The 27973-nt window shown below is 39.0% G+C and overlaps 2 protein-coding genes and 1 long non-coding RNA gene across 11 annotated transcripts in view; 2 read left to right on the top strand and 1 right to left on the bottom strand.

Annotated features, from left to right (window-relative positions):
* neurl1aa (neuralized E3 ubiquitin protein ligase 1Aa) overlaps positions 1–5560 on the top strand; it is a 79840-nt gene extending 74280 nt beyond the window's left edge. For all 3 annotated transcript variants that reach the window (XM_078954290.1, XM_023954999.2, XM_023955001.2), the window contains one exon: positions 1864–5560. In XM_078954290.1, coding sequence (XP_078810416.1) covers positions 1864–2105 — 242 coding nt within the window. In that variant the 3' untranslated portion in view covers positions 2106–5560. The remainder of the gene's footprint in view (positions 1–1863) is intronic.
* A 675-nt stretch (positions 5561–6235) lies between these two features.
* Positions 6236–27973, top strand: part of LOC144994903 (uncharacterized) — a 67824-nt gene continuing 46086 nt past the window's right edge. For all 3 annotated transcript variants that reach the window (XR_013658592.1, XR_013658591.1, XR_013658593.1), the window contains exon 1: positions 6236–6346. This is a non-coding gene — a long non-coding RNA (uncharacterized LOC144994903). The remainder of the gene's footprint in view (positions 6347–27973) is intronic.
* Positions 9859–27973, bottom strand: part of sh3pxd2aa (SH3 and PX domains 2Aa) — a 94093-nt gene continuing 75978 nt past the window's right edge. For 3 of the 5 annotated variants that reach the window (XM_020712136.3, XM_004065662.5, XM_023954995.2), the window contains 6 exons: positions 26755–26838; positions 19650–19767; positions 17993–18399; positions 17692–17741; positions 17282–17401; positions 9859–16193 (listed from right to left, as the gene is read on the bottom strand). In XM_020712136.3, coding sequence (XP_020567795.1) covers positions 14181–16193; positions 17282–17401; positions 17692–17741; positions 17993–18399; positions 19650–19767; positions 26755–26838 — 2792 coding nt within the window. In that variant the 3' untranslated portion in view covers positions 9859–14180. The remainder of the gene's footprint in view (positions 16194–17281; positions 17402–17691; positions 17742–17992; positions 18400–19649; positions 19768–26754; positions 26839–27973) is intronic. The other 2 variants (XM_020712191.3, XM_078954283.1) reach the window with 1 other exon arrangement.

Raw genomic sequence — 27973 nt, 5'->3', positions numbered from 1 at the left:
ATTTGGAACTCTGCTCACTCACCTGTCATCTCTCTATCCTGATGTTATGGTCATGGGTGATTGTAACTACACTTTGATGACAGCCACCTTCCCCTCATCAGAGACTTGTGCTCATGCCTGGACAGTCTTAGCTTCCATCAATATGTTCAACTCCCTACCCACGCTAAGGTGCACCCTCTGGACCTGGTGTGCTGCTCTGGGTTAACCCCCACTAACTGTTCCACAGATGAACCTTTTGTGACTGATCACCTTCTTCTTTCTTTTAACATCCCCCTCTCTTTATATGAGATTAAACCCACTAGCCTCCTCTCCTTCCGAAACATTAAAAATGTAAATGTGGATATGTTTTCCTCTCATATAGAGCGCATTCCTTGCCCGAACTCGTCCAACCCTAATGAACTGGTTTGTTTTATATAGTAACAGATTTTCAGATGTTCTTAACATTTTTGCTCCAGTCAAAACCCGGCCTGAATACTTTACTAAAGGCCCGTTCACACCGGGACGAATTTCGTCGGCGAAAAACGCCTCGTGACTAAACAAAGGGCACCAATGTGAGTGTGCACACCGACGCGAAAAAACGCCACGCGTCAAAGCGTCAAAAAAAAAAAAACGCCTCGGGTTCGTTTTTTTTTTTTGACGCGTCGCGTCGAAATCTATTCGACCAATGAGAATGGCGCTTTTGCACACGTGTCTGGAGCTTCTGAAGTTACAGTAAAACACAACTTGGGGACGCTCAAACACAAAACTGCCTTGCTGAGCACACATACCAGTGAAGAAGATAGACGCCAAGTAGCGTCTACACTGCCGCGAAGAAATAATGACGGACATTCTAAAATATCCCAGAACCAAACACCAGTTGGAGCTACTGATGCTTGAAATATTCATGTTTTCTTTGTATGATTCTGACAAGCGCGTAAATACTTGCTCTCTTCTTCTGAGTGAAAAGCGACTTTAAGAAGCGTAAAGTTGCGCAGCGCCACCTTGTGTACAGGAGTATTTCTGTTTTACATTAAGCGCCATCTAATGTCAGGGAATGAAATTGCATGTTCGCTCGGCTCATCGTCAGCGAAAATCGCCTGGGTGTGAACACAAAAAACGTGGCGAAAAACGCTGGCGAATAACGCCTGGCGAATATTCGTCCCGGTGTGTACGGGCCTTAAGTCTTCTCCCCGGTTCACTCCAGACCTCCATGAAATAAAAGCCAAACGTCGCCATTTGGAGCAGCTTTGCAAAAGAGCTGGCTCTCCCATTCATAAAGAAATATTTTACAGTACAGGGACTTAGATTCTAACACAAAAAAGAAGGATTTTACTAAACTGATCAATGCAAATAAGGGAAATTTCTTTAATGAATAATATCTTTCAACCCCGGGACAGTTTTTCTCCTCATTTCTTTTCGGATGACAACTGTAATTCTCTTCAGTCATTCTTTAACCAGAAAATTCATGGTATCCATCGGCATCTCCATTCCTCCACCTCTGCTCCCATCCAGCTGTGCCTTCAGTCCACTCCCCAACTCTGGAGCTCTCTCCCCCCAGACCTCCCTAACGTTGACTCCTTTTGAATTTTTCAATCCAGACTCAAAATCTCTTTAAATTTGCTTTTTCAAATCACAATTTTTCTTCATCTGTTATCTGATTTGATTAAGATGTGAATTTATTAATCGTGTTTTAAAGTGATTTTCTTTTGTTTTACTTTTGAATCTGTACGGTCTCCTTAATTGTTTTGAAAGGTGCTTTTAAATAAAATGCATTATTATTTTTATTATTATCGTTTTTTTAATTTCGTTACATTACCAAGCCTTTACTAATGTGGCTTCCAGTTTTCAATTCTCCTTGTCTTCTGTTTTGCAACTTTCTCACAGGAACAACTCCAAGTTCACCTGTCAGCCTCCCTAAGTCCCCGACGTTCCCATCAGGCCAGGTCCAATGGTCAGACGAATGCTCCATCTGCTACGAAAACATGGTGGACACGGTCATCTACGCCTGTGGACACATGTGTCTGTGCTACACCTGCGGCCTCAAGCTCAAGAAGATGTCCAACGCCTGCTGTCCCATCTGCAGGAGGCAGATCAAGGACATCATCAAGACCTACCGCAGCACATAAAGGGAAGAAACGATGAGTTAAATCAGGAAACATGACCGCAGGAACCCTTTCCGAAGTTGGTACTTGTTCTTTGAAGAGGTCTCTTTCTCATTAGAGTCTCTTTGTGGTGGAGCTGCACCGTGGTTCCTCTGAGAGCTTTCCAAAAGTGTCTACTCCCTCATGTGGAAAACTATCAAATGGAGAAAAGATTTGAAAACTTCTCTCATTGGTTGGGCCATGTAGTGTGATTCAGGGACCGTCACCCACCTGTGCTGAAGCAAATGAGTCACTTTAGGGCTGAATGTCTCATTTGCCGCTCCTTCAGATACTGATTGAAGCTCTGAAATATGTCATCAAAGGGATTTTAAAAGCACACCTGCAGCAGGTATTCATCTCAGAATGTCACAACTTGTGTCTGTGTTACTGAGAGTCTGAAAAAAAGATGGATCTCTGTTATTATTGTGATAATGGTGTTTTTAGAGACACGAGACGAGTATTGTTGGTAGGACTGTAACCCCTTCTGTACTCTTATAATCCATTATACGGTTATGGTAGTTTTCTTGAAACTGTCAATGGTAGCTGTATTCGTGTGCTGTTTAGCTGCTTGCTCTGCAACGTGGTGTATTGCACTGAAGCCGTCCTTTCAGAAACACCCCGTCACGGACAGAGAGGACAACACTCAAACAATCTCTCTCCAGAAAGAAACACACCAGGTGGATAAAAATGAAACTGGATTCTCCTCAGGGCCAGCAACTGCTTTTAACATCCTATTTTCCCAAACCAACAAAGTCATATGCCAGACACACTGTGAGTGCTTGCGATGATTTGACGAATCCTACCCTCCTTAAAAAAAAAAAAACACAGTGAAAGGATTGTTGCCATGGCATAAGTTTCCTCCTGCCTTAACACAACGATGGTGCATATGCTACCACAGGGTGTTCTGTTTTGTTTCTTTGTTTTCTTTTCTCCCAAAAGCCCCTAATCGACTACCAAAAATGCTGCTGAGTGGCATACACTGGTGCCACCTTTCACTCAGAGGACAGAAAGCACACAGATAAAAGCTATTTTTGTAGAAATCCAATATTTAATTTAAAAAAAAATGAATGAAATGTTTTGTGAGTGAACTTTCACCAGCAGCAGAGAAACTTGTCAGATACTTCAGATTCAATAAATCTAATCTAGCAAAGAACTTATTTGAAAAAAAAGAAAAACTCACATTGTAGGTATTTGTGTTTATCATCCCTCCCTTCATTAAATCCAACACTGACTGGCCAAAACAACAATGTATTGATTAGCTTATTTAATTTAAGGTAGCATCATTTATGTAAGTCAATGTCAATAATATTTTCTTTTCTATTATGAAATGTGACTATGAACGATCCATGTAAAGACAAGTTCTGACCCTTAAGGTTTAGTCAATTTTGACTGAATTAATTTGGGTTTGCTAGATTACTCTTTTGTGTGTGTAAAATGTAACATTTTGCTAAAAGACGTTATTTTTTTACAAATACCTTGCTGGTTGGTTCCATCAAAAATAAGAAAAGTAGAAGGAAAACTAACTTAACTAAGAATTTTGTTGAATAGATTATCTTATATCAGTCAGTTCTAACTAATAGCTACTGACTGTAGCCTTCTAAAACAAATAGCTGTGTTTAGCTAGGTTGTCCCTAGCTACCAAGTTAAATAATTTATTTTTTGTGTGTGTTTTAGACATAGCAGAAAAATTAGAAATCTGTGAGAGTATTGGATTAGGAAAAGCTGGTATAAGTCCCTGCTTATCATCTTACACAATAACCGGTAGCCTGAAGGCTTGCAATTGAATCATTTCAAGATTATGCTTTTAGGGAAGTCAGTTTCAAGGTTGTAAAAATGAGAATTAGCTAAAAGCAGCATTTTATACTTGTATGAGATTGGTTGTTTTAGTTGTTTTTTGGAAGTCGCGACATATAGCTCAAACAAACCTGAAGAGTTGATAAGCTTCACATACTGTTGATAGTCCTTCTGTTGCTCCAAATTCAAGCAATTTGTTTAGACATTGCTAGAAGCTGATGTTTGTGCAACTACTAGATTAGACGCAATTACCAATTCAGTCTCAAGATAAACGTCTAAGCAAATTTCTCTTTTTTTTTTTTTTTTTACTTTTTTTTTGTTAATGTTGACTGATTTCCGTGGCTACGTTAAAGGGCCGTTAGTTTCACACCCCTGTCTATCACTTTGGTTTTTAAAACTTCATCCATGGGGATCCGCTCTTGGGAACATTAGCTGGTTTTCAAATCCTGTTTGTCGACTTTGCAACTTTGTTTTACACACGTTGCTTGATTTTTGCTGTGTGTTTTTTTCTTTTTTTGTTACATTAATGCTTCTAACCTGAGAGTTGTACTTTAGCAAAGGCATCCTGGAATGTGCCTGTCAACAGGGAAGAGGACAATCCATTGATGTTAGCAGTTCAGTTAAGCATGTTTAAACTGGCTAAACGTAAGGGTCTTTATTTAAATGAACTCAGTTTTAAACTAAGGCAAACCCATATCATCATACTGCTACCTCAGGTTACAAGGAAAGTTTGGATTCTTTTGAAGCAAATTTATTTTTAGGAGCTTAATAAATTTTTTATAGCTCATTTTCTTTTGGCCAGGCAGTGTATGATCACCTACGAACCAAGTCGAGGAAAAGCCATAACTTCATTACGGTTGATAATTAATGAACATGACTCAAAGCTCTGCTGCTGACGGTGATGTTTCACACATCCCTCTTTCCATTTTACGGTCTGCATCCGCCGCAGCTTGAAGTGATAAATCACATTTGAATGTTATTTTGTGTAGAAAAGAAAAAATCACCAAAATTGAAAAACAAAAGGTCATATTTGAGTTTTTATTTTTTGTTAATAATTTAATATTTTTTCCTCTTTTATTCAAAATGGGTTTAGTTGGAGCACAGACATGTAAGTTTTCTTGTTAATGACGTGTCACCTGTATTTATAGCTCTTATAATTTAGTGGACTGAAGGCCATCCATGTGTGGTGATGATTGTCACTTTATTAAGCTACTGATTGTAAATTTGAGCACAGCATTGCTCTCTGACATTCAACCATGGCGTGTTTTGACCAAAAGTTACTTCTCTGGACTTTTTTTTTTCTCCCAGCAGTCTTTACCCCGTGATGAACTTCAGTGATGTTTTTGTTTTTCAGTTCTCCACGGGCTCTTTGAATGTTTCTGAAGCTGTAATGTATTATTTATTCCTTCATCATCAACGTGTGGACAGCTTCTGCTCCTCTCAGTCCACTTCTCTCAATCTTTTAATTGAGCACGAGTGCGTGGTTCACCCTGAGTGAACTTTGGGACCAACCTGAGAGAAAACTTTTTGTGACTTAGCAGCTTGCAAACTTGCTTTTTTTTTTTCTCCATTCAAAGCAGCAGATGTTTGTTTGTAATTTGAATGATTGTGGACAATAAACTTTCCAGACGTGTCTGAACAGAAAATGTTTGGTTATCAGTCATTTACTTTTTGTTTTTTTAAGTACTCCCAAATGCTGTCTGAAGTTTAAAAATGTCATATTTAAAAATGTTGTGTCCAACAGTGATTGACTGATGTCATTTTAATTTTTCTATTAATTTTATCCATTTTTTAAACTCTTAATTTTTTAACATCACTGATGTATTTTCAAATTTTATCAGTAAAAACTCAGGTGGCATCTCCAAACTGCCATAAAGGGCCTTTTCAAAAAATTTGATTATAATGAGAAAATGTATTCTTTTTTATGATTTCATTAAAAAAGTATTTTACAGAATACAGATTTATGGCCGACTGTTGAGGGTCTGTAGATACTTTTGTAAAAAAATAAAAAATAAAATAAAAAACACTTTATTGCTCTTTCAGGAACTGGAATAACTCCTTGCGTAACTTGTGGCTCCTCCCCTTTTGCTCTCTGAACTCCAAACCAACTGCCGTTTTTCACACGATTCTCAAAGGCGTAAGAAAAAGTAGTTCTTACCAATTAAGGGTTGCTTCGCTTGGATGCCATATTTAGGGCAATGTAATTATAAACATATTTGTCAATGATAAACTATATATTCACATAAACTTACCAATTACTTAAAATGTAATACTTTAGAGACACAATCATTAAACGTGTTGACATTTTAGTATTCATCCGCATAATTCTCGCTGTCACAATTTCACATAACAAGATGGCGGCACAATTGAGAAGTGAAAATACGATATGAAAAAACTTTAAGATATAACACATAAGCAGCCTAACTAATAAGGTAAGATATTTTTTTGGATTGCGTGTGTGTGTGTTTTCTTCATTTGTTTCCAAGTACAGTTGGTTGTGTTTGTTTAATTGGAATGCTAACTATCTCTCTGTGTTAGTGTTAGCCTCGAATTGGCTGCGTTGGCTAGCTTGCTAAAATTTTAGGCTTTCTTCTTCTTTTGTCTCATAATTGCTTGGTTCATTGGGTCTGGCCAAAACAAAATGGAATTGTCAAGGTTTTCAACTTAATGTCAATTTTCTGTGGCAGAAATTGACAGAATTTTGTGTCACAGTTTGTTTTAGTCATCTCACTGCCCCCCCCCCCCCCCCCCGTTTATTTTTGCACATTTTGTTTTATTGTCAACAGTGTATTTATTTTTTTATGTGTCAACAGTGTATTTATTGTACTTTTGTGTAGAAGAATTATATAGACAAAGTCAAATCGTGATTCTGTATTGACTGCTGTGGCAGTGGATTGTTGTTTATAATTTAGTTCCTGTTTTCTGCCAGTTGGTTCCTAATCAAATATCTAGGATTATTGATCAATATGCCCATGTGAACAATAGCATTTTTACCATAATCAGACATGCTTTCTTCTTAACATAATGCTCATCACTCAAATGTTTTATTATGTGTGTAGCACAGTGTACAAAATGTAAGAGAACAAATTGCTAGTAACCTTAAAAGGTGACAGTATTTTGGGGTTTATTTTAATGTTGTGTTGGAAAGTATTCTGTTGTTTTCAACTTGAGTTTCTACTGTCAAAATGACAGATCTGTTAATTTTCTGAATAAGAATTTTTAATTGCTCAAAATCAATTTATGTGCTGAGAGGATTGATGCTTGTTCCTCAACCATAGTATTGGGCAGTCCTGTGTCTTTGTGTGCTGGTTCCAAGTTCATGTTGATGCAAAAGATTTGATCAGTTTGACAAAACTTGAATCAAATAAGAAAATCAAACATGACTGATAGTAGATTGCTGGCAGGATGGGTTTTAACAATAGTCAAATTTTGTGTTGACGGAGTTTAAATAGAAACCAAAGAAGAGGGGAAAAAGGCATGTTTTTAAGCAGGAAAAGATGATGGATGTATCAAATCTTGAATGAAAACATCAGAGATACAGACTTGAAGTCCCACTCGATCTGCTAACTTTTGTCTTGGCTTAAAGGATTTTCTGGAAATTACCATGAAAAAGTGGAATATCTTCATTATGTCTTGGTAAAATCTCTGATTATATTCAGACATGGCTGTCATACGTCTGTACGTGAAGGCAAAGGTTTAAAGCAAAATATTTAAAGATGAATATATTTTAGAAAAGTTTGAGGTTCTCTCAGAACAGCTGCAGATCTTTATATTTTAATGTTTATATTCAGAGTTATGAGTTTTGCGCAAGAAAATGGATTTTCAGATCAATAACAAATGAGACTCTTAATTCTTGTTAGCAGAAGAGTCTGAAATGGGAACTTTTATTCATGAAGAAATGACTGCAAGAACACAGGTGAGCAAAGAATTGGAAAAAAAAAAGAATGGAATCATACTGCCACCTGCTGGAAATGCGCCGACTTCGTGTAGTTTATCAAGATAGCTACGTTGATTTAAGTGAACAGGATTCAATTTGAATTTTTCAAAATATTTAAACCAAGCAAATCTTTGTTTATAGTTAAGTAATGAATATGAATACAAACATTTTAGAAAGCAGCCTACTGTTTTCTAAAGCTTAACAACAGTTGTTTTAAAACTCAAGAGAAGATAAGTTTCTCATTAAACATAATTTTTCTGGGTTTAAGGTGTGTAGAGTCATAAATGGAGAAAACGACAACACTCCATCTTTGTGTAGTCATGTAATCTAGATCTTCTAAAACAATTCATTTTGGTAAAATCAGATCAGCTGCACAGCATGAACACCTGAAAAGCTGAAGTGCTAGAATTGAGTGTCTGAATGTTTTTAAAATGTTGTACCTACCTTGTTTTCTTTTCTTTTTTATACAAAAATTAATTTGATTAGTGGAAATAAATTTTTGTTTTCTGAAATGTTTCAAATTTTTTTGATTCATTTTTGGGGAATTTTGTTTTGATTTTTAAGATGTAATATTGTTTGTAATTAGTTATCATGATATACACACACATATATATATATATATATATATATATATATATATATATATATATATATATCGCGTATTTTCGCGTTGATTGATTTGTTAGTGTGATTTGCACTTCAGGGCCACCGTTTTTTAGGTTTTAGTTGTTTTTTTAGAATTTAATTTAGACTTCCAACATAAATTTGGTAATTGTGACACACTAGACTAAAATAGAAGGCAGGTTAGAGCAGTGGATTTGAAATGGAATCAAATGTTTTGTTTTCTTTGTTAGATTTGAAGCATTGAGAGCCCCTTCCTCTTTATTTGATGTTTATCCATAAAGAAGTTGGATGTTTCTGACCAACACAAACACACACGTCGCCATAGTGCAGTGCTTCTCAATTATTTTTTGCCAGGCCCCCCCTAGGAAAAGAAAATGTTTCGCGCCCCCCCCTGACCCCCCCCCCCCCCCCCATAACCCCCCCCCACACACACACACACAGACACACTCGCGCGGTGACAATACATCAGGTCAGTATCTATAAAATTTGTATACCTAAAATTGTATCTTTTAACACTAACAAAAGAAAAAAGCAAAATAAATCCACTTTCAACAAATATTAACTTTATTTAGCCACAGAAACCCTGTTCTAGTCTAAAACAGAAAAGAAGCTGAAAGTACCTGAAATAAAAAAAATCTGTCATTCCTTATTTAAACTAGAAACATTTTGACCAACTGAACCATTTGATGCTGAAAAAAATAATTCAATCAATAAATAATATTAAATCTAAATTGATCTGAAACATTAACACAGCAGCACCAATATATTTAACGTTTTTAGTCTGAAGAAATAGGTAAAAACGTGCTGATTTTTTTTTTCTAAATGACGGATTGTTTATTTCTGATCTCATAAAAGTGCAGCTGTTTTCCTGCATTACCTGCTGTCTTTATGTCTGTCTGACACCAACTAAACCACAGGCAGACAAAGAAAACATGGATGGAAAATAAAGACACGTCATCAAAATGTCTACAATAGTTCATAAAGAATGACATTGTTAGCATGAGCTTAGGAATCTAAGGGCAGCGGTGATCTTGGGCAACAGGCAGCGGTAGCAGTGGTCCGCGTGCCCCGATTCCCCTGGCAGACAGGGCCCACACCACCCCTCCCCTTTCGTTCTCACTCGCGCAGCCGCGGACAGACAGAACAGACAATAGGAACCGAATAGTGGACCAGATTATTTTCCAAGCACTGAGCCGCTGTCACCGCTGCCCCCACGTTAAATTTGCGCACCGGACAAACCTGTGCCTAAAACCGCCACCACCGCGCGCCCCCCCTGGCATCGCTTCGTGCCCCCCCCTGGGGGCGCGCCCCACTATTTGAGAAGCACTGCCATAGTGAGACCACAAAAAGACAAATGTGTCAGAAATGAAGGCGGAGTCAGGATGAAACAGCAGAGATAACATTTAATACCATCTGTCCTCTGGGCACTGCGAGATACAATGTAAACACGTACAAGATACAAAAGAGGGAGCAGGACTGGTCAGATGAAATGGCATCAAACCGCCCTGTTCTCAGAGGGAATGCACGCGTGCAGAATGAGAAGTCCAGACTCTGAGAGAGGTTCGATGGTGCGTTGGTGACATTGCATATGAGTCATCACTGAGGATGAAGAAGCCTTCTCACGGCACAGAAGGTTGAAGGATTAGCACCTCATTTGGTCCGCCTGAAGGTCTGTGGGTGTTCCTATTTGCTGCTGTGGTTGATCTGCTGGTAACAAGCTCGTTTCCTGTCACAATTCAGAGGTCTGGAGGACTTCTGCCTCCTTGTGTTGTCTTTTGGCAAAGTGTACTCCATGAAGATAATGAAAAAAGTCCATAAATGCAATGTTTGGACTGGAGAAACGGCTTCAGTCATCGATGGTGGAGCTCAAACCTTCTGTGTTAAAGAATCAAACCTTTTCATAGCTTTACTCTCCCTCCTCACGTCAACCCCACTCTAACATTCATCATTTTATAAAAGCCAGCATCTAGACCTGTTCTTTCATCAAATTTCTCATCACAAATACTATAAATTACCCAAACCCTAAAAACCTGCTGTAAAACCATCAAACGTTCCTTTCCAGCTCCGAAACATTCATCTGTCTTTTGGATAAACACCCAAAAAGTAAGGCAGAAAAAAAGAACACATTTCTTTCAAAATAAAGATAATCCCTTCAACATTCAGAGGATCTGAAGAAGAAAAAGAAACAATCCGATTTGGTTTTTCACACAAAACTGCAGATTGACTTAATATTGTTGCCCACATGCTTTGGCACTCAGTTTTAATGATGAACTGAAAACGCTGATCTGCTCTTATTCATCAGCTGCTCTCCTGGAATCATCAGGGAAAGAATTAGAGTAAACTTGAGTTTTCAACTGCAGGAAATCGCTTTTATACATGTGATTCAGACAAACACATGTTTTATTTTTACCAGTTTTGGATCAAACTAGGATGTCTAGTTGTAGTTTGGTGCAGTTTTTGGTTGTTTTGTGTGGTTGAACATTTGTTTTCCATATCAATGAGGAAACTGCACCACCTACACCACCAACAGCATCTTCAACTTCAGTTGTTTGAAATTTTTATTTATTTTTTTAAATCTTCCGACTTTGTAAACTCTTTACTGAAAAGAAGTTGGTGGATTTTCTTTTGGAAGACATTTAGACTTCCTCCAATTAGAACAAAGCTCTCTCCTTAGTGTCCCCTCCATGCCAGCCTGTCTTCCCTCGTTCATGACACCCGCATGTCCCTTTTTTTCCTTTATTTCGACTGCCTATAACTCAGCTTTAGCAAAAAGTTAATAGGAACCCTCCCTAACGATCATGTTATGTTTGGATCAATCAAAAACTGAACATGAATCCCTTTAAAACTGCGGTTGCTATAGATGAGATGCGGTTTGCTGCTGTTCATGCTTAAGAGGCTCTAAGCAATTCTGCTCTAAAACGTCCGTCAAACACACCTGTAACTGTATCTACTTTTGGGCTTTGGGCCCTGTTGATCTGTAAATCATGTGAAATCTAGTTTTTGATGTTGGTCAATCACCCCTTTGGCTTGACTAAGTCTGAATTTTGATCAGGTTATTGGAAACCGTGACGAACATAAAATCATTGCAGGACTTTTCAGACCCTTAGCTTTGATTTTATAGGCAAAATGTGAAAGTTTGCACCAATCCTGACACCTTCCCAATCCTTGTCTTTAAAACTACAGAGAATCTTCCTGGTGATTCTATGCAAATGAACATGAATGGACATCCAACAGATAAGGAATACAATTCTAAAAGCAAAACAAAGATATGGGGCCAAAAGCAACATTTTAGACCTTTTTAAATGCATCACAATAATGGCATTAAACTTTTTCTAGTTGAACTTGAAGCAGCCCTGGCCTGTATGCGACTCTTCAACCTGATGGATTGAAACAAAACAGCCTGAAGAACTCGTTTCACAGGTTGCTTTCTGAACTTCGCTGTTGATGTCATGGTGTCTCGAAATGCCAACGCAGCCAAAGCGAGTGACTGTCGACAGCGAGGCAAATGTCAATACAGACCAAAACCAGAAGCCTTTCCATTTCTATTCAGGCACAAACGTGACACCTCAAAACGAGGCTGCCAAGCCCCCCCTCCCTCTACGAGACAAACGCATATGGATATGTCGTGACGTTTTTATGAATTACTGCTGCTGTACACAAAGAGCAACAACAGTCCCACTTTTCTTATCAGTAAATCTGCTTTCTTTGCTTTTGTCTATTGCACATGTCCTCAAGGTTACATTTCAAAATTTGATCAAAACAAACAAGCAACAACAAAGAACATGGCAACGTAAATCAAAGCCTAGTAAAAAAGTAACACAACTACACAAATAATTCTTTATCGGTTGTATAGCATACAAGAGTGACTCAGCACATTTACATAATGCCTTCGTCGTGGCAGCAAGCTTGGGTTGTACCATTTTCAGCTTCATTTTAAAAAATGAATTTCATGTTTAAAAGTTTTAAGAAGCAAACTTTTCATAATAAATATGCTTAAATCCGGCATTATGTAAAGAACAATAACGACGAAGGAAGTGATTTGGTAAAATTGCAAGAAAAAACATAGAAATTATACTAAGATGAAAACATAAATTAGCTACCAAATTTCTTTAATCTGCACCAAGACTTGATGTTTTTTTTTCTTTTCATGAGACTCACTGCTGAGTTGATATATAAACCTACTGTAGTACCTGTCTTTGTCCACAAGAGGATGCCAAGTCTTCCTAAGAAAAACTTATCAGACTTTCAAATGTTACCGTATTTACTATTATTTAGATTTGCAAGATTGATTAATAATTATAAACAACTCTTTAATAAATAAAAAGCTAATTTGTTACTGCATCTTTGCATTAATGCACCAAAATGTGGGTTTTAAAGTGCACTAAATCACAAATTTGAACCACTTCTTTCTTCATTATTGCCATTGTGTGATCACAGACCAACAAAGAAGCAAACAAAAGACATACATGGTTTTATCACAGCTGAAGAGCTTTGCTCTTGCAGGTTATTCGATCAATGCTGTCCAGCAGAATCATCATGAGAGTTTTTTAGGAAATAGATTTCAGTGTGTTTGAACATCAATCATTTCAGGAATTGAAAAATCATTGAATTTTTACCTTAATGGAAAAAATTAATCCCACATAACGGAAGTTGGACTGAAACATTTATCTTGCTTTTTTTCGTTACTTGCACTGTAATTTTCTTTGGTTTATTCAAATTTCTGGAAGAATGTGGTCAAGATGCTGTTCATTGTAAGACTTCATTTTCTGACATTTTCAAACCTTTTTTCCAATATTTCATCTCAGCAGAAGCTTTCCACTAAAAAGAAATATGATGATAAAATTAAAACACAAACTCTTTGTAAACTTCAGTAGTTTTTAGGTCATGAAAGGCTTTTAGTTTCAAGCTGCATGCCTGAGTTATGATCATTTCAAACTTTTTTTTTAAGTTTGCCTGTTTGTAATACGTCCTCTCCCTCATAGCAATAATAAAAATTATAGGAAGGAATTAAACTTTTTTTAACTCACTGCTGCTTGAAAATTGATGTCACAAGAAAGCAGAAATTATTCTCTAACGAAAACTCAACTCAACACAACACACTAAAACAAGAACATGGAAAAATTGTATCTTTAAACAGAGAAATCTGCCGTTGACCCTAAAGTGTCACTTTAGTCTTCAGAACAGTCGGAATCCAAAGTGGACTCATCGATTGGTTCCAGTAAAACGTGGTGGTGTTCAAAGGACTATGGCACTCTTAAAAGATTTGGTTGACTCAGTTTTGCCATCCTCTATTCAAACCTCTGTTCAGGTGATCAAATCCAAAAGGCACTTATCAGCCGTCAAAATCGCTGTCGGCAGAAGAAGCCATTACCCAGCTCCACTTCTGTGTTATGAGATGCAAACTTCTTTAAGAGGTTATCGCTGCCACCTCAGACACTTCTCAAAAAATGTCTCTGGTGACCAAATCCCCCTCTCTATTTCCTAGGCAACATATTTAAAATGTTTACACTTTTGTATTCAATTTAGTAAACCATCACCAAAAGTGTTGTTTTTTTTAATCAGTTTAGAACTTAGTCTAACATGAATGTACAAGTTCAATAACATATTGCTTTAGAGGGGTTCGACATTCTTGGGGAGCGATGTCAAACAGGCATCATGGGTGTGGGATTTGGGAAAGATGGGGAAAAGGTTCTGTGGGGTTGGTTCTATTTCTTGCGCTCTAGATAGTTAGAAGGAACCCAGCCCTTGCGTGGATGCAGGCTATCCTGCACCTGGCAGTACCACCACCCATTAGGATTTCTCTCAAGAACCTCCAGACAGGTGCCCTCAGTGAAGCCCATTGTCTCCTCATCACCGCGGTAGTCAGCAATGGAGACATACACATCCTTGCCAAGGTTATTGTGGATCAGCTGGCTCCTCTCAATGGGCTTGGGCCTAACTGTGGACACAGGGATGCCATTTCGTTGGTTGACTCTGCTTAGGGCATCTTGGACATTGTTTGTGCTGAAGTTGCTTCCCGAAGACCCCAGAGTTGAACGTTCTGAGGGTCTTGTCTGACTTTCAACAACGACATGAGGCCGCACGGTGCTGAAGGAGGCATTTCGACGTACGCCAAGTGTGGCAGAACCAGAGCCATAATAATCACTCCTACCAAGGGATTCGTTTCTCCTCAAAGACCCTGTCATGTAATGCGTGTCTTTTGCAGGCTGTGTGGTAGTCACAAATACAGACTGAGGTCTAACCGCAACCTGGCGAACCCCATTCCTCATCCGTACACCTCCATTAATGATGGCTGATGGTTTAGAGAAGCCTCCGGGAGGTTTAGAGGGAATTGGTGGAGAGTTTCTCCTCGAACATTGATTCTGCTGAGTCAAACTCTGAATGTTGATATTGTTCAAGGCCTGAACATGCTGCTCATTCTTCTCCAGGCTGTTGGACTTGCCACCAATCTTCCCATGTTCATCTGAGTCTAATACACCAGAGTCACCCACAGGCCTCACAGGTTCCAGGTAGTATGAAGGAGCCCAGCCCTCCTCTGACCCCCAGCGGATGTACCACCAACCACTTTCCTGTTTCTCCAGAACTTCAACCTCCACCCCAGCAGGAAAGCTAATTTCAGAGTCTTGAACCTTTTTATAGACATCTAAAGAACGGTAGAGGGTGGGACCTTCCACATCTGAATCCCCACAACTCCCTTTGGAATAAACTGAGGACAGATCAGAGGTACTTCGAGAAGTCATGGAGTCTGTTGAAGAAACCACGGAAGCAGTTTCAGAGTCATCCCCACGAGAAGGTTTAAGGCTCCGACGATACTGACTGGAAGGCCTCAACTGCCGCCTTAAAGAGGCAATATCCATCCTTTCAGGGCTTTGGGGCTCTGACTTGGTCAGGAGGGGTTTTGGTCTGACAGAAGGCTTGGGCCTGGTAGAGGGGCTCTGACCAATTCTCTGCTCCACATCTCTGCTAAAGACTGGACTTTTCTTGGGGTCTCTACCCAGTTCATCCGATGAGGAGGGAGGACTGCTGTCTTGGGATCTGAGGCTGATATTGACTTGTCTGCCCAGGGTCTGACTTTTCTGATTCATCTCTGGTGTCATTGTTTTTATGGGTCTACCAGCTAAAGTAGAAGACCCTGAAGGTTTTCGTGGGACTGTGGAAGAATGATAGCTTCTCGGAGAGTTGGGCTCACTGGAACCTTTAACTTTAGTTCTGCTGCTGCTTTGCTTAAAGCCATCATTCTCATAAATGCACTCTCCCTTAGCAACATCTTCCACTGACCTAAAGGAAGTTCTCCTGTGAGAGAAAACGGGGGAAGCTTTGCAGACCGGGAGCGAGGCTTTGCTTGACGGTAGGGAGTGATGGTATTTATCTCCAATAACATGGCTCGCTTTTGTTTCTTGGGAACGCTCTTTCTTCTGGAAGTCTGCGTCCAACTCGCCTTCACATCCGACTGCTGGCACATCATATTCAGGTTCCTCATAGACAGGCTTGCTGGCTAGGTCTTTGGCGTTGGAGACAGTATTGGGAGGAAGAGGAGCTTCGTCAGGCTCCTGTTTTTTAATAGGTGGATCTGGGGGTGGGACTTTGGGTCGGGTAAGTGTGCTGGTCCGACGGCTGAGATTGGGCTTCTTGCGTTTGTCGATGTATGAACAAGGAGCCCAGCCTTCCATCTCTCCAATCTGTACATACCACCAACCACCAGGGTTCTTCTCTATAACCTATAAAACAAAGATATGAGATGTTTAAATCTACATTTTTATAAACAGAGATGGATGTTGGATGGTAAATGATACATTGAGCAGATTCCCCTTTAACAACCATGTCTTGATGTTTAAAAAAAATGTTAATTTTACTTACAAATTTAACTAAACATAATGGATAAAAAAAAGTTTTTTTTTTCCAAAATGGTTCTAAAAAGACTCAAGTTTTTTTGTTTTGTTTTGTAACACAATTAGCAGTTTCAGTCAGCTTTTCGCCTACAAAAACAAACATTCAAAGTTTTGAAAAGATAGATTTTCATATTGTGCATAAAAAAGGAAAGCATTTTGGTGATCACCGCTAGCTCTGCTAGTTTTTGACCAATTGGATGGACTACTTAACGTTGTTGACCAATTGAATGGAAATCTTTAATGTTAGATGCCTGCCTCCTACTTGGGTCACTTGGATTGTAATTTCTGTTCACTTTTATTTAAATTAAAATGTTGCAGTGAAATGGAAAAGATTTATTAGTTGTTTTACTTTTGCTGTTTCCTGTATCGCAAATCATACATTGCAATATTGATAATTAATTTTGCACATCACAGGTTTTCTTCATATTGTGCAGCCCTATATGAAATATACATTTCAGTAAGGCCAATTTTTTTTTTCTCAAACCTCAGATTCTTGTAATGTAAAACTGTAACTTGTAATGTAAAGCTGATCAGATCACTGCGGTAAACAGATCTGGTCTCTGAAATCTTTATTTCTCTTTTGTACTGAAATACTCTTATTTTTAGCCAGTTTAAATTGAGTGGTCAGATGTCTATTCATGTACTGCTGCCTGTCTATATTAAAATCACACATTTACCTTTTTTTTTTGCTTTTATTTCTTGCATAGCTGTGACCTCCATCCTTTTTAAGAATGTCTGAGCAAAATTAATAGTACAAAAATCAAAGTGCTACATGATTAAATTAAGTCTAACATTTCAACATGAATTTCTAGACTACAGGTTGTATCGACCCTCAGCTTCCTGTCAATGTGAGAATGGACATACATATTCAATCAGGTCTGACTCATCCCTGCATGAACACAGAGCTGTACTCTTACATCAGCCTTTTGTCCTCCACGGAAACTGATGCCATCAGAGATGGACGACTGGAAATCTGCTATGGTGTAATACTCTGCTTCAACAGCAGGGGGTTCTGGCGGCTTGGGTAGCTGAAAACCCTGAATTGAAAGATTCAATCATAAAAAAATCAGTGATAAATATATAAGAACAAAGCATACATGCATGTATATATGTCCTTTTTACATGCAGATAATCATAAATTTGTAAGTACAAATAATATTCATCATATTAATCATTTCAGCACATTTGGATGTTTCCATGCAACTGTTAACAATAACAGATTTTTTTCTAAACTATTTTTTTTACACCAATTTCAGGAATATTGAGCCTAAATTGTTGGTAAATGTTTTGAAAATATATTAGCATCCTGCCTCCTGTAGGCTCTTACCAAGTTGGTATCTCTTCTTGGAGGAGGTTTTTGCCTTAAGTTTGGTGACCCTAAACCAGGAAAACAGTTGTTTAGTCAACATACCCATTGTAAATTATTTCTATTTTTTCTTTCTTTTCTTCTTTGCAAAATACAACAAGCAGCATTTCTCAACACCGTTAGGCTGATAAAATTTATGTTAATTAATTTCACAGCAGTATTAGATTCTGCCTGAAGCCTCAGCTTCAACTGAGCATCAAACCCTGAATACGTTACTCCTTTACTCACTTCAGTTGAAGGTTAAATGAACTTGAGCGCTCACCGATTTCCACGCGGTGCGGTGCTACTCTTGCAACAGCCGGGGAGCCTGGTTCACCTCTGCTTTTACTTTCATTCAGGGCAGCACTCGCTGCTGCTATTATTCCAGGACAGGGACTGTTGGTGTCGCGTCCCGCACTTAGCCTCCGGCCTGTCTCTGCGTTTATTTCGGCACTGAAGGGCATGGGTAGGCTGATCTCGCTCTTGCAAATGTGGCGCTCTGGTGTGGCACCCCCATCGCTATCTGTCTGGATGTCTTTCTCACTGACTGACTTTTTCTGCAGCAGGTTGCTTATCTCCATGATGTTTCCAATGATCTCCACAGGGCCCGTTAAAGTTTTCTTACGGGAGAAATCTTCTTTAACTTTCTTCAGATATGAAGCCGGGGCCCAGCCTTCTTTTCCTTGGTGCCTGTGGATTTAAAAACAAGGTGCTAAAGGGTCAGAGGAAAAAACTTCCAAAAAGGCAATAGAAGGGATTTTTTCCCCCAAGAATTTATTTTCACACCTCTCTGTATTTTAGTTGACACTCTAGTCAGTTTTTAATTACCTTTCCTGACAGTTTTAATAATAATGATTTAATAATAATAATAATTGATACTTTATTTATCCCACAATAGGGAAATTCTTCTCCGCATTTGACCCATCCCCTGGGGGAGCCTTGAGCTGCAGCCAAACCGCGCTCAGGAGGCAGTAGCATTAAGGGTCTTGCCCAAGGGCCCTCACTGAATGATGTTAATTACTCACTATTGATATGGTTTTGATTTGATTTGATTTATTTGTCATGCACTAATGTGCCCAGCCCACACGGGATTATATAACCCAGTACCATTGTTAATTCCTCTCCAGGAGTCGAACCCTGGATGCCTCTCACCTTACCAACCAAGCTACCCAGCCGCATTTTTTCCCTTCTGTGAATTTCTTCTTTAGTTTTAATGTGAGTCCTTGTCTCATCAGTCCTTAAGCTGAATCCTGAGTGTTTAGTTTTCTCACAGTTTTAGTTTTAGGCAAGTTAATTGAACCTAATTCAAATTCCAGTGCTGCATTGAAATTACCCTCACATAACATTTGAGTTTAAACATGAAGTTAGTTCCTGCAAATAAACAGAAACCTTCACTGTCATTTCAGTTTTGCATAATAAAACAGGCAATCCCAGACAATTTAGTGTTAACAGAGAAACACAGAGATGACACGTTTTTTAAGATCATTTTACATTTTTTTTTGTTTCATTCCGTCCAACCAACGGTGAAGTCCCCATCATCATCAGGAATTTTTTCACTGTCTGACAAAATGCACACAAGTGACAAGACACATCAATGAGTTCAGCAGCCTCACAGACTATTGTAGTCTCACACAAACAATCTCAGCATGTATGTGCTGAGATAATGTGCAACATTACATTGCAACCACCCCACAGTGTGATAGTAATCAGCCATGCACGTACCCCCCCCCCCCCCCCCCATTGAAATGCATAGATGTAAACGAATCTGGAAAACACACAAAAGCAGGATTAACAACCCAGAATCCAAACAAGACACCTATATATGTTAACAGTTTCTTTCTGATAAGATCTGCAGGAAAGTGCTTCCTTACTGCCACTCACTGATTACAATCACTTAGCTGGAATGGTTTGGTTTGTTGATTAAAAACTCAGCAACTCACCTGATGTACCACCACCCCTCCAGGTTCTTCTGTATGACCTCCACGATGACTCCTTTTTCAAAGCTGACCTCATCTTTTCCTTGACTGCTATAAGGCTGCATGGTCATATACTTCTCCTCTGAAAGGGGAAAAAAGAAAGAGACAAAGTAATGAAAGTAAACTTAAAAATATTGAGATATTATGGGAATTAAAAAGGGTAAAAATGATATTTTGGCAACTCAACAGAAAGATACACACAAAGTAAAATTCTACTTTTAGTTTCAAGATTAACCTGAACTTGCTTAGTTAAATACAAAAAGTTTGATGGTTGTTGGTTCTAGTTCCAGAACAAGAATTAAACCTGGTGTGGCAGATGCTTAGCGGTGTTTGCTCCTTTCCCCTTTACAAGTCCCTTGACCTGAATTGCTTCAGTTAATCAGTGGTACTACTAGCAATCTCTGTTTGATGTGAATTTAGGTGACAAAGATAAATAGGCACATGGATTAATACATGAGCAACACACAGATGGGCATTGGAGGAACCAAACACCAACTCCTGGTTGACAGAACAGTCGCTCAAGACTGCAGGTCACGACACACCAACCTGTGCACAGCCTGGATTGATTACAAGAAAGCCTATGACTCACACATGGATAACTGAATGCTTGGAGCTGTATAACATCAACAGGACTCTAAGAGACTTCATAGGAAATTCGATGAAGCTGTGGAAAACCACCCTTGAAGCCAATGGCAAGCCACTCGCACAAGTGTCCATCAAATGTGGTATACACCAAGGTGATGCTTTATCCCCACTGCTGTTCTGCATAGGTCTGACCCCCCTCAGTCAAATAATCAACAAGAGTGGCTATGGAAACCGACTTAGAAATGGGGCCAACATCCGTCACTTCCTCTACATGGATGAAATTAAGCTATATGCTAAGAGCGAGCGTGACATTGACTCACTGATCCACACCACCAGGATCTACAGTACTGACATTGGGATGTCATTCGGGCTCGATAAATGCAACCGGATGGTGACAAAGAGAGACAAGGTAGTCCACACAGGAGGGGTCTCACTCCCAGAAGGAACAATGGCAGACATTGAGGACAGTTACAAGTACCTTGGAATTATGCAGGCAAATGGCAACCTGGAGCAGGCAACAAGGAAAGCTGCAAGTCCTGAGAAGCCAGCTCAATGGCAAGAACAAGACTCGGGCAATAAACAGCTACGCACTGCTAGTTATCAGATACCCTGCAGGAATAATAAGATGGCCAAAGGAAGAGATACAGACCACGGATGTTAAAACACGAAACCTCCTCACCATGCATGGAGGGTTCCATCCCAAATCCAGCACCCTGAGACTGTATGCTAGCTAGGAAGGAAGCCGAGGGCTAGTGAGCGTGGAAGCCACTATCCAGGATGAAACATCCAAGATGCATGAGTACAGCTCAAGGCCCCAACTGACAGTGTGCTCAGTGAATGTCTCAGGCAATGGAGAGCAGAGGAAACAGTGCTGGAGGACAGATCTTCATGGGAGGACAAACCCCTGCATGGGATGTACCACCGTACCATAAATAAAGTGGCTGATATCAATAAGTCCTACCAATGGCTAGAAAGGGCTACAGGACAGCACTGAAGCACTCATCCTGGCAGCTCGGGAACAAGCCCTGAGCACCAGAGCGATAGAGGCTCAGATCTATCAGACCAGACAAGACCCAAGGTGTAGGCTGTGCAAAGAGGCGCCTGAAACAATCCAGCACATAACTGCAGGGTGTAATATGCTGGTAGGGAAAGCATACATGGAGCGCCACAATCAAGTGGCTGGAATAATATACAGGAACATGTGTGTAGAATATGGACTGGAAACCCCAAGGTCAAAATGGGAAACACCCCCTAAGGTGGTAGAGAATGAAAGGGCTAAGATCCTGTGGGACTTCCAGATCCATACTGATAGAATGGTAATGGCGAACCAACCAGACATTGTAGTGGTGGACAAAGAACAGAGGAAAGCCGTTGTGGTGAATGTGGCAGTAGAGCTGTGACGGTGTGGGATTTTTGATCACCACGATGATGAACCGGAGAAAGCCTGGAAAGTGAAGGTGACAGTGGTGCCTGTGGTAATTGGAGCACTAGGGGCAGTAACCCCCAAGCTGGAGGAGTGGCTACAACATGCAATTTCCTTCCCTGACATTGGATGGCGCTTAATGTAAACAGAAATACTCCTGTACACAAGGTGGCGCTGCGCAACTTTATGCTTCTTAAAGTCCAGACACGTGTGCAAAAGCGCCATTCTCATTGGTCGCATAGATTTCGACGCGACGCGTCGAAAAAAAAAAACGAACCCGAGGCGTTTTTTTTTTTTTGACGCTTTGACGCGTGGCGTTTTTTCGCGTCGGTGTGCACACTCTCATTGGTGCCCTTTGTTTAGTCACGATGCGTTAAACGTCGGCGAAAATCGCCGGCGAAATTCGTCCCGGTGTGAACGGGCCTTAAGATACTGCGCAGGACCCTCAAGCTCCTAGGCCTCTGGTAGAGGACCTGAGCTTGGGTGAGAAACCACCCGCGGAAGGGTGAAAGGGGCGTTTTTTTTTAAACTCTTATTTACTTTTATTTATCCCACAATGGGGAAATTGTTCTCTGCACTTTAACCCATCCCCTAGGGGGAGCGGTGAGCTGCAGACTAGCCGCACTCGGGGGGGCGAAAGCTGGCTGGGGAGAGCAGGGATCGATCCTCCAACCCTTCGGTTATTAGACGACCTGCTCTACCGCCTGAGCTAAACTGCCACCCATATTTTTTATGTAAAAAAACACGCAAGCATCCCACAGGGCACAAACCTAGACGTGTAATTTACAGTTCATCACTTACAATGTTTTTAAAGTTCTGCTAAAAGCTTCATGCAGATGACACTATAGTTTGTGTACATCACTGTAGGCAAGCTTTGTCATTGAACCCACATACTCTGTCGCTAACACGCTAACAGCTAAAGCGGAGACTTTTATTTTTTATTCATATTTAATTTGGCAAAAACAATTTGTAGCAAAGAGGCTCTCAGATGAATGACTGATTCTAAGCTTTACCAGCTACCAGCTTTTATTTTAAAGCTAAAATAAAATAGACATAATGTCTAGATATACCAGAGTAGCTTTTCTAGAACATCTTTGGAACTGGTTCAAATAATTTAAACCATGACCCAGAGGTGGTTTTTCTGGAGAGAATACTCCTCCAGCAGTCTGCCTTAATCAGAGTCCTCTAGAGGATTTTTGGACCAATGCAATTGGATGCATTTCTGACCAACCATCCTCTCTCACGCTCTGTTAGCCGTGCTAGTAGGGGAAAAAAATTATTGAATGCCTTTATGAGGTCCAGAAGAACTCTCAAAGATTTGAGGCTGAAGAAGGTAAGAAAAAACTAAAATTGGTCACACTAAAAGTGAGATGATCTGCAAATAGCACTAAATGTGTATGCCTTGGTGACAAATGACTAGAAATGGATCAGACCAGGTCAAATGTATTTGAAGCATGAGGCAAATAGGAGAGAATGTTACTTTAGAATGCCTGCAGAAATAAGATTGTTAGAGGAAATGTAAAGGGCAGGAATGATGTCAACCTGAACTCTTTTGTTTAAGGAAAAACTTCAAAAGGTGACATTTTATAGTAAGAAACTTTCCAATCTGTCACTGCACAGCAGCAGAGGTCCGTTATATGTGGAGAAAAGTGGGATGTGGGTTCTTAAAGTCTGCAGAAACTGGGCTGAGTACATGCAGATGACTAAAGCACAGTGATGACTTGCATAAGAATCAGGATAATGCCATTTTACAATTTTTACAAATGGTAAAATTTGTTAATTTTTAGCATTTTAAAGTAGTGTAAAAGTTATTTCAAGTAAAACTTTTACACAAGCTAGAGGAAAAGAATGACATTATGTCATCTCATAAATATAATTAGAGACATTTGTTGCAGGACATACTTTTATTACATATTCTACGGTTCTCAAACTGCTGAAAATGAATAAAACCTTCTATAAGTGTTAAATCATCTACCAAAGGCCAAATTTGTTATAAAAAAGTTGTAAATGCTACTATATGATACTTAACAATGCTAAAAATGCTGAATCAAATAAAAACATTGAAAAAGTTTAATGTATTTCATTGTACTACAATGAATGCTGACTGCTTCATTTGCCAAGGTTATCCAAACAATTGTTAAAACAAATAAAAACCAAAGGCCATAGCATACAAGTTTCAAATAAGCCAATCCAGTTGAAAAAGTGGAATTCATTAAAAAGGTTTTAGTAGTAGAAATCCTTCATAAACTGGTAGAGGCCAAGTAAGACAGAAAAGTGATCTCAACAGCGTAGATGTTTTCAGCCTTTAGTAACAGTTAATAAGCCTACAGAGTCTGTGTTTTACAGCTATCTAACAAAAAGAAAGTGGTGGAATTTAAGATCAAACTCATTTTCTTGTGGCGACAGTTTCTCTGAGCGACTCTTCCAAAGGCTCTAAACAAGCAGAGGTCTGTGTGATTCAAACCAGTCTGCTGATCGGGCCGTTGTCCCACTTTTACACTTTCCATCAGCTCATTTGGCTCAACCTTGCTGCTGTGGGAGGTGTTCCTGGATTGGGAACAGACCTGCAGATCTGACACTGTTGCTTGGAACTGTTTCTTCAATTTAGTGAAGCCATCCTTTGATATCTGTATCCACTAAGAAGGCGTCTGGTTGACAATGTTAACTCTTTGCAGACCAGATCATTGTTGGCTGTTTTTTTTCCCCTTCTTTTATTTAGTTTACCTTAATATTTTCATATCAAAAGCTGTTAATATCACAGCACAACCTCATTTATGTTACTTGGTCACTATGCTCTTCTGTGTTAACACACTAGACCTAAAAACAGACCCCAAAAAATGTACTGTTAAAATAAATTACAAAAACGTAACTAAATGAAAAATGTAGAAAGTTTGCAAACAGTAAAGTTAAATGCAACCTTTTATTTAAAAATGCAGTCAATGTCTCAGGTGTTTCTGTACTTCTATTTCTAAAAAGTTTCAAAATGACTTAAATGAAATCTCTTTTTTTTATTTTTTGTTTTACAACTATTAACATTCACAGTAGGATCCCACACAATGATTTGTTCCATTCCAAAAAGTAGTTACTGTCCAGCTGCACACACACGGCCACATCAGACCCGACACTTCCAAGCTGTGTCCTTCATGATTTCATCCAGTTGAAGGCAGCGTTTGCATTTTCCTCTGCCTTTGTTGGAGTTCTTGTCAGATTCTGACAATGGGGACAGGAATGTGATCAGCCCTCCTGCTCTGGGGAACACCTGTCTTGTCCACACCACAAAGCTGACACACCGTCTCCCACATAAAGTCTCTGTGTGTCATATCTACACACCTACTTGACACTGCTCTTCTCACACCATCTCACTGTTCAATCCAAGTATGCAAAATGTCTCAAATATCTCAGCTTGTAAAATTTTTCACTGGTACTTCTCCGTTTTTCGTCCCACAAAATCTGCCTTGAATTCATGTCAGTAAATACATGAAAATGTATTGATTGGTCAACATGATTACATTTTTACTGAATGGGATAGAAGGGATTTCACATTTTTGCTTGGGAGTGCTCTCACCATTCAGTTACACCCTGAAACAAATGCGCATCACATCCATGATGTTTTTTTTTAAATATTAAAACCATTTAAAATGAACAGTCAGCTGATCATCTTTATGTGGCAAAAAATGCCCTTTAAATCAGGTGATGGGATTTGGACATTCTAAAGCGTCCATCAACTCCCAAAGCTTCCTTAGGTTTATTTTAATTCATTTTGTTTATGAGTTCAGTTTTCTTAAAGCAAAAAGGGAAAAATGTAAAAAAACAAAATGCTTAAACACACTAATAATTCAATTTAGTCCAGATTGTTCCAATAAAGCCAGATTGTCCTATTTGTATAGTAATGGCCTTTTTTTAAGAGGACAACAGATTGCATTTGGGTGTTATTGTGTTATGAGTAAGCAAAGAGCCAGCTTTATGTTGGAAAAGTAGGGGGGGGGACTTTAGTCTCTGGAGGGAGACTAAAGAATAGAATATATTTTGTAGATGGTTAAACACACCCACTATTTCAGACTGGCCAATGATCATAGTATCACGCATTTCCAGATGTTATAACTAATGATTTTTTTTTCTTTAGAAGAAAAGAAGTAAAAGTAAAATCCTTATTGGTATTTTGAAAACTCAGTAGGCAGCAATTCTATTGAGGAGGGGTTTCTTAGAGTTACTGCTTTCACAGTGCAGAAGCAGTTAGTCTTAATGGAGTGCAATTATACTGTTGTTTCGTGAGAACCCATGAATAACTGATGGAAAAAGAACTGCAGGTTGACTCAAGGCCACCCAGCAAGCAGCACTTGGCAGTATCCTCTGCAAGTTGTTGTTGACTGGTTAGTGAATATGTAAACTAAGTTGTTTACCATGAATCCACAAGTTATGAAGGAGGCCGTCAAATAATAAAGCTCAGCCAATTTTTTTTTTTGTGTGCACTGTCAACATTTTATAATGCGTCATCATCTATTAATAGGGCGCAACGAATCACTAGCCATGGTTTGGCACATGCATGTACTGTGGTTCACCCCCACTCCTCGTACGCATCTTGCTTGTGCATCAATTATATCAGTAAATCAATTGTCCGTTCACACCAAACGCAATTCCTGGTTCAAATTAATTTGCTTCTTTTTTACTTAACATGCGTCAAAGATTCTGCTTGACGTTTGTCCGAAAGTGTTTTAGCCACTTCAGATGCCATTGAAGTGCAGACTTTCAGCTTTTCTTCCATGGGTTCAACAAAAAGATTGCATAAAAATGTGAAAAACTAAAACATTTTTTAAACACAATCCCTGCATCCCTGAGTTGTTTTATTCAAAATCCACTGTGGTAATGTACAGAAACAAAATTAGAAAGAATGTGTCTCTGTCCAAATATTTATGGTCCTGTGTGGGTGTGTGTGTGTGGGTGTGTATATATACATATATATGTATATGTATGTATGCATGTATGCATGCACAAGTTATTCTTAATAAATGTAACTGGTTCTTAGAAGTGTGTAGATTGTGTAATGTTATAGTATTTATTCACCTCTGCTCTGCTGGCGGTTTACCATACCACCGAGGGTCCAGCGACGGTCCAGCCTTTTCAGATGGGCCTTGCGTCTCTTAGTAACTGATGACGAGCAACCAAAAGAGAAAAATCAAATAAATAAGGAGTTAAAGTAAGAAGCCATGACAAGCAGGGAAAAGTTGGCATTAGTACTAGAAAACAAAATCCTTTAAACAATCATAAACAAACCAAATATGTAGTTAATAACTGGTAATAAGGTTAATTAGTTTAGCATGTGAGACCATTAAGTACACTGGAAAAGATATTTTCCACGTCCTTGTGGTTTCGTTATATGAAAAATGAAACAAAAGCTTCAGTCTGACAGCATTAAGAATAAAAACACTGTTTACAAATACAAATTATTCCTCCTGAACATGCAACAGAACTTTCCAAAGTTAGTAAATACCTCAACCTTGGCTTGACTTGTGTTACCACCCTTACTAAAACAGTTGCGTTGGCAACCACACAAAGTTGGACTTGATCAGTCTATACAATAGTGCGTATAATTTTTACAGGCAGCCACAGTCAATTACAACACAAAAACTCTTTAGATCATTAATATATAGCACTAAATTAAAAGGCTTAACGTAAACAAAGTGATTCAGAAAAGTGGTGAAATAGCTGATCAAGAGAAATAATTACAATAATTTCTAGAATTCTCTGCCTTTGCTTCAATATAGAAGTTTTTTTTTCTTTGCATTCCAGATTATGACCTTTTAGTCATTCAACAAACAGTTCTGTCTTGCCATCCAGGCAAGCTTACACATGACATGAATGCAGACTATCCACAGAATGACCAAATTTCACTATATATTTCTTAGTGCATGTATTGGTATTGGCCGATATTTGCATAATTTGAGTTTATATCGGTGCAATATTAAAAAATCTACAGATATTTTTCTGTTTTCAGAAACACTATTTTTGAAATGTATACTTGTTTCCTAAAAGATTGGGAAGCTTATAATGCATACAGACATATTTATATGAAAATTTTAAAGTAATACTTGTTAACTTTTCTATAAGATCGTTTGCTGTACGTTAAAAAGATCAAGTACAATGTGATTGTCCAGAAAAAGAGAAGTTATGCAATTCTAATAAAGAAACAGAAAAGAAATGTAAAGAGGACACCGGTCCTCGAGGCCTGGATTTGGGGACCACTGCTGTAGACACTTCAGACCATACAGGTGGCTGTAGGCAA

Source organism: Oryzias latipes, chromosome 1, assembly GCF_053564925.1.
Source record: "Oryzias latipes strain Hd-rR chromosome 1, Olatipes_Hd-rR_3.1".
NCBI classification, from domain to species: domain Eukaryota; kingdom Metazoa; phylum Chordata; class Actinopteri; order Beloniformes; family Adrianichthyidae; genus Oryzias; species Oryzias latipes.
This window is presented reverse-complemented; position numbering and strand designations above follow the sequence as displayed.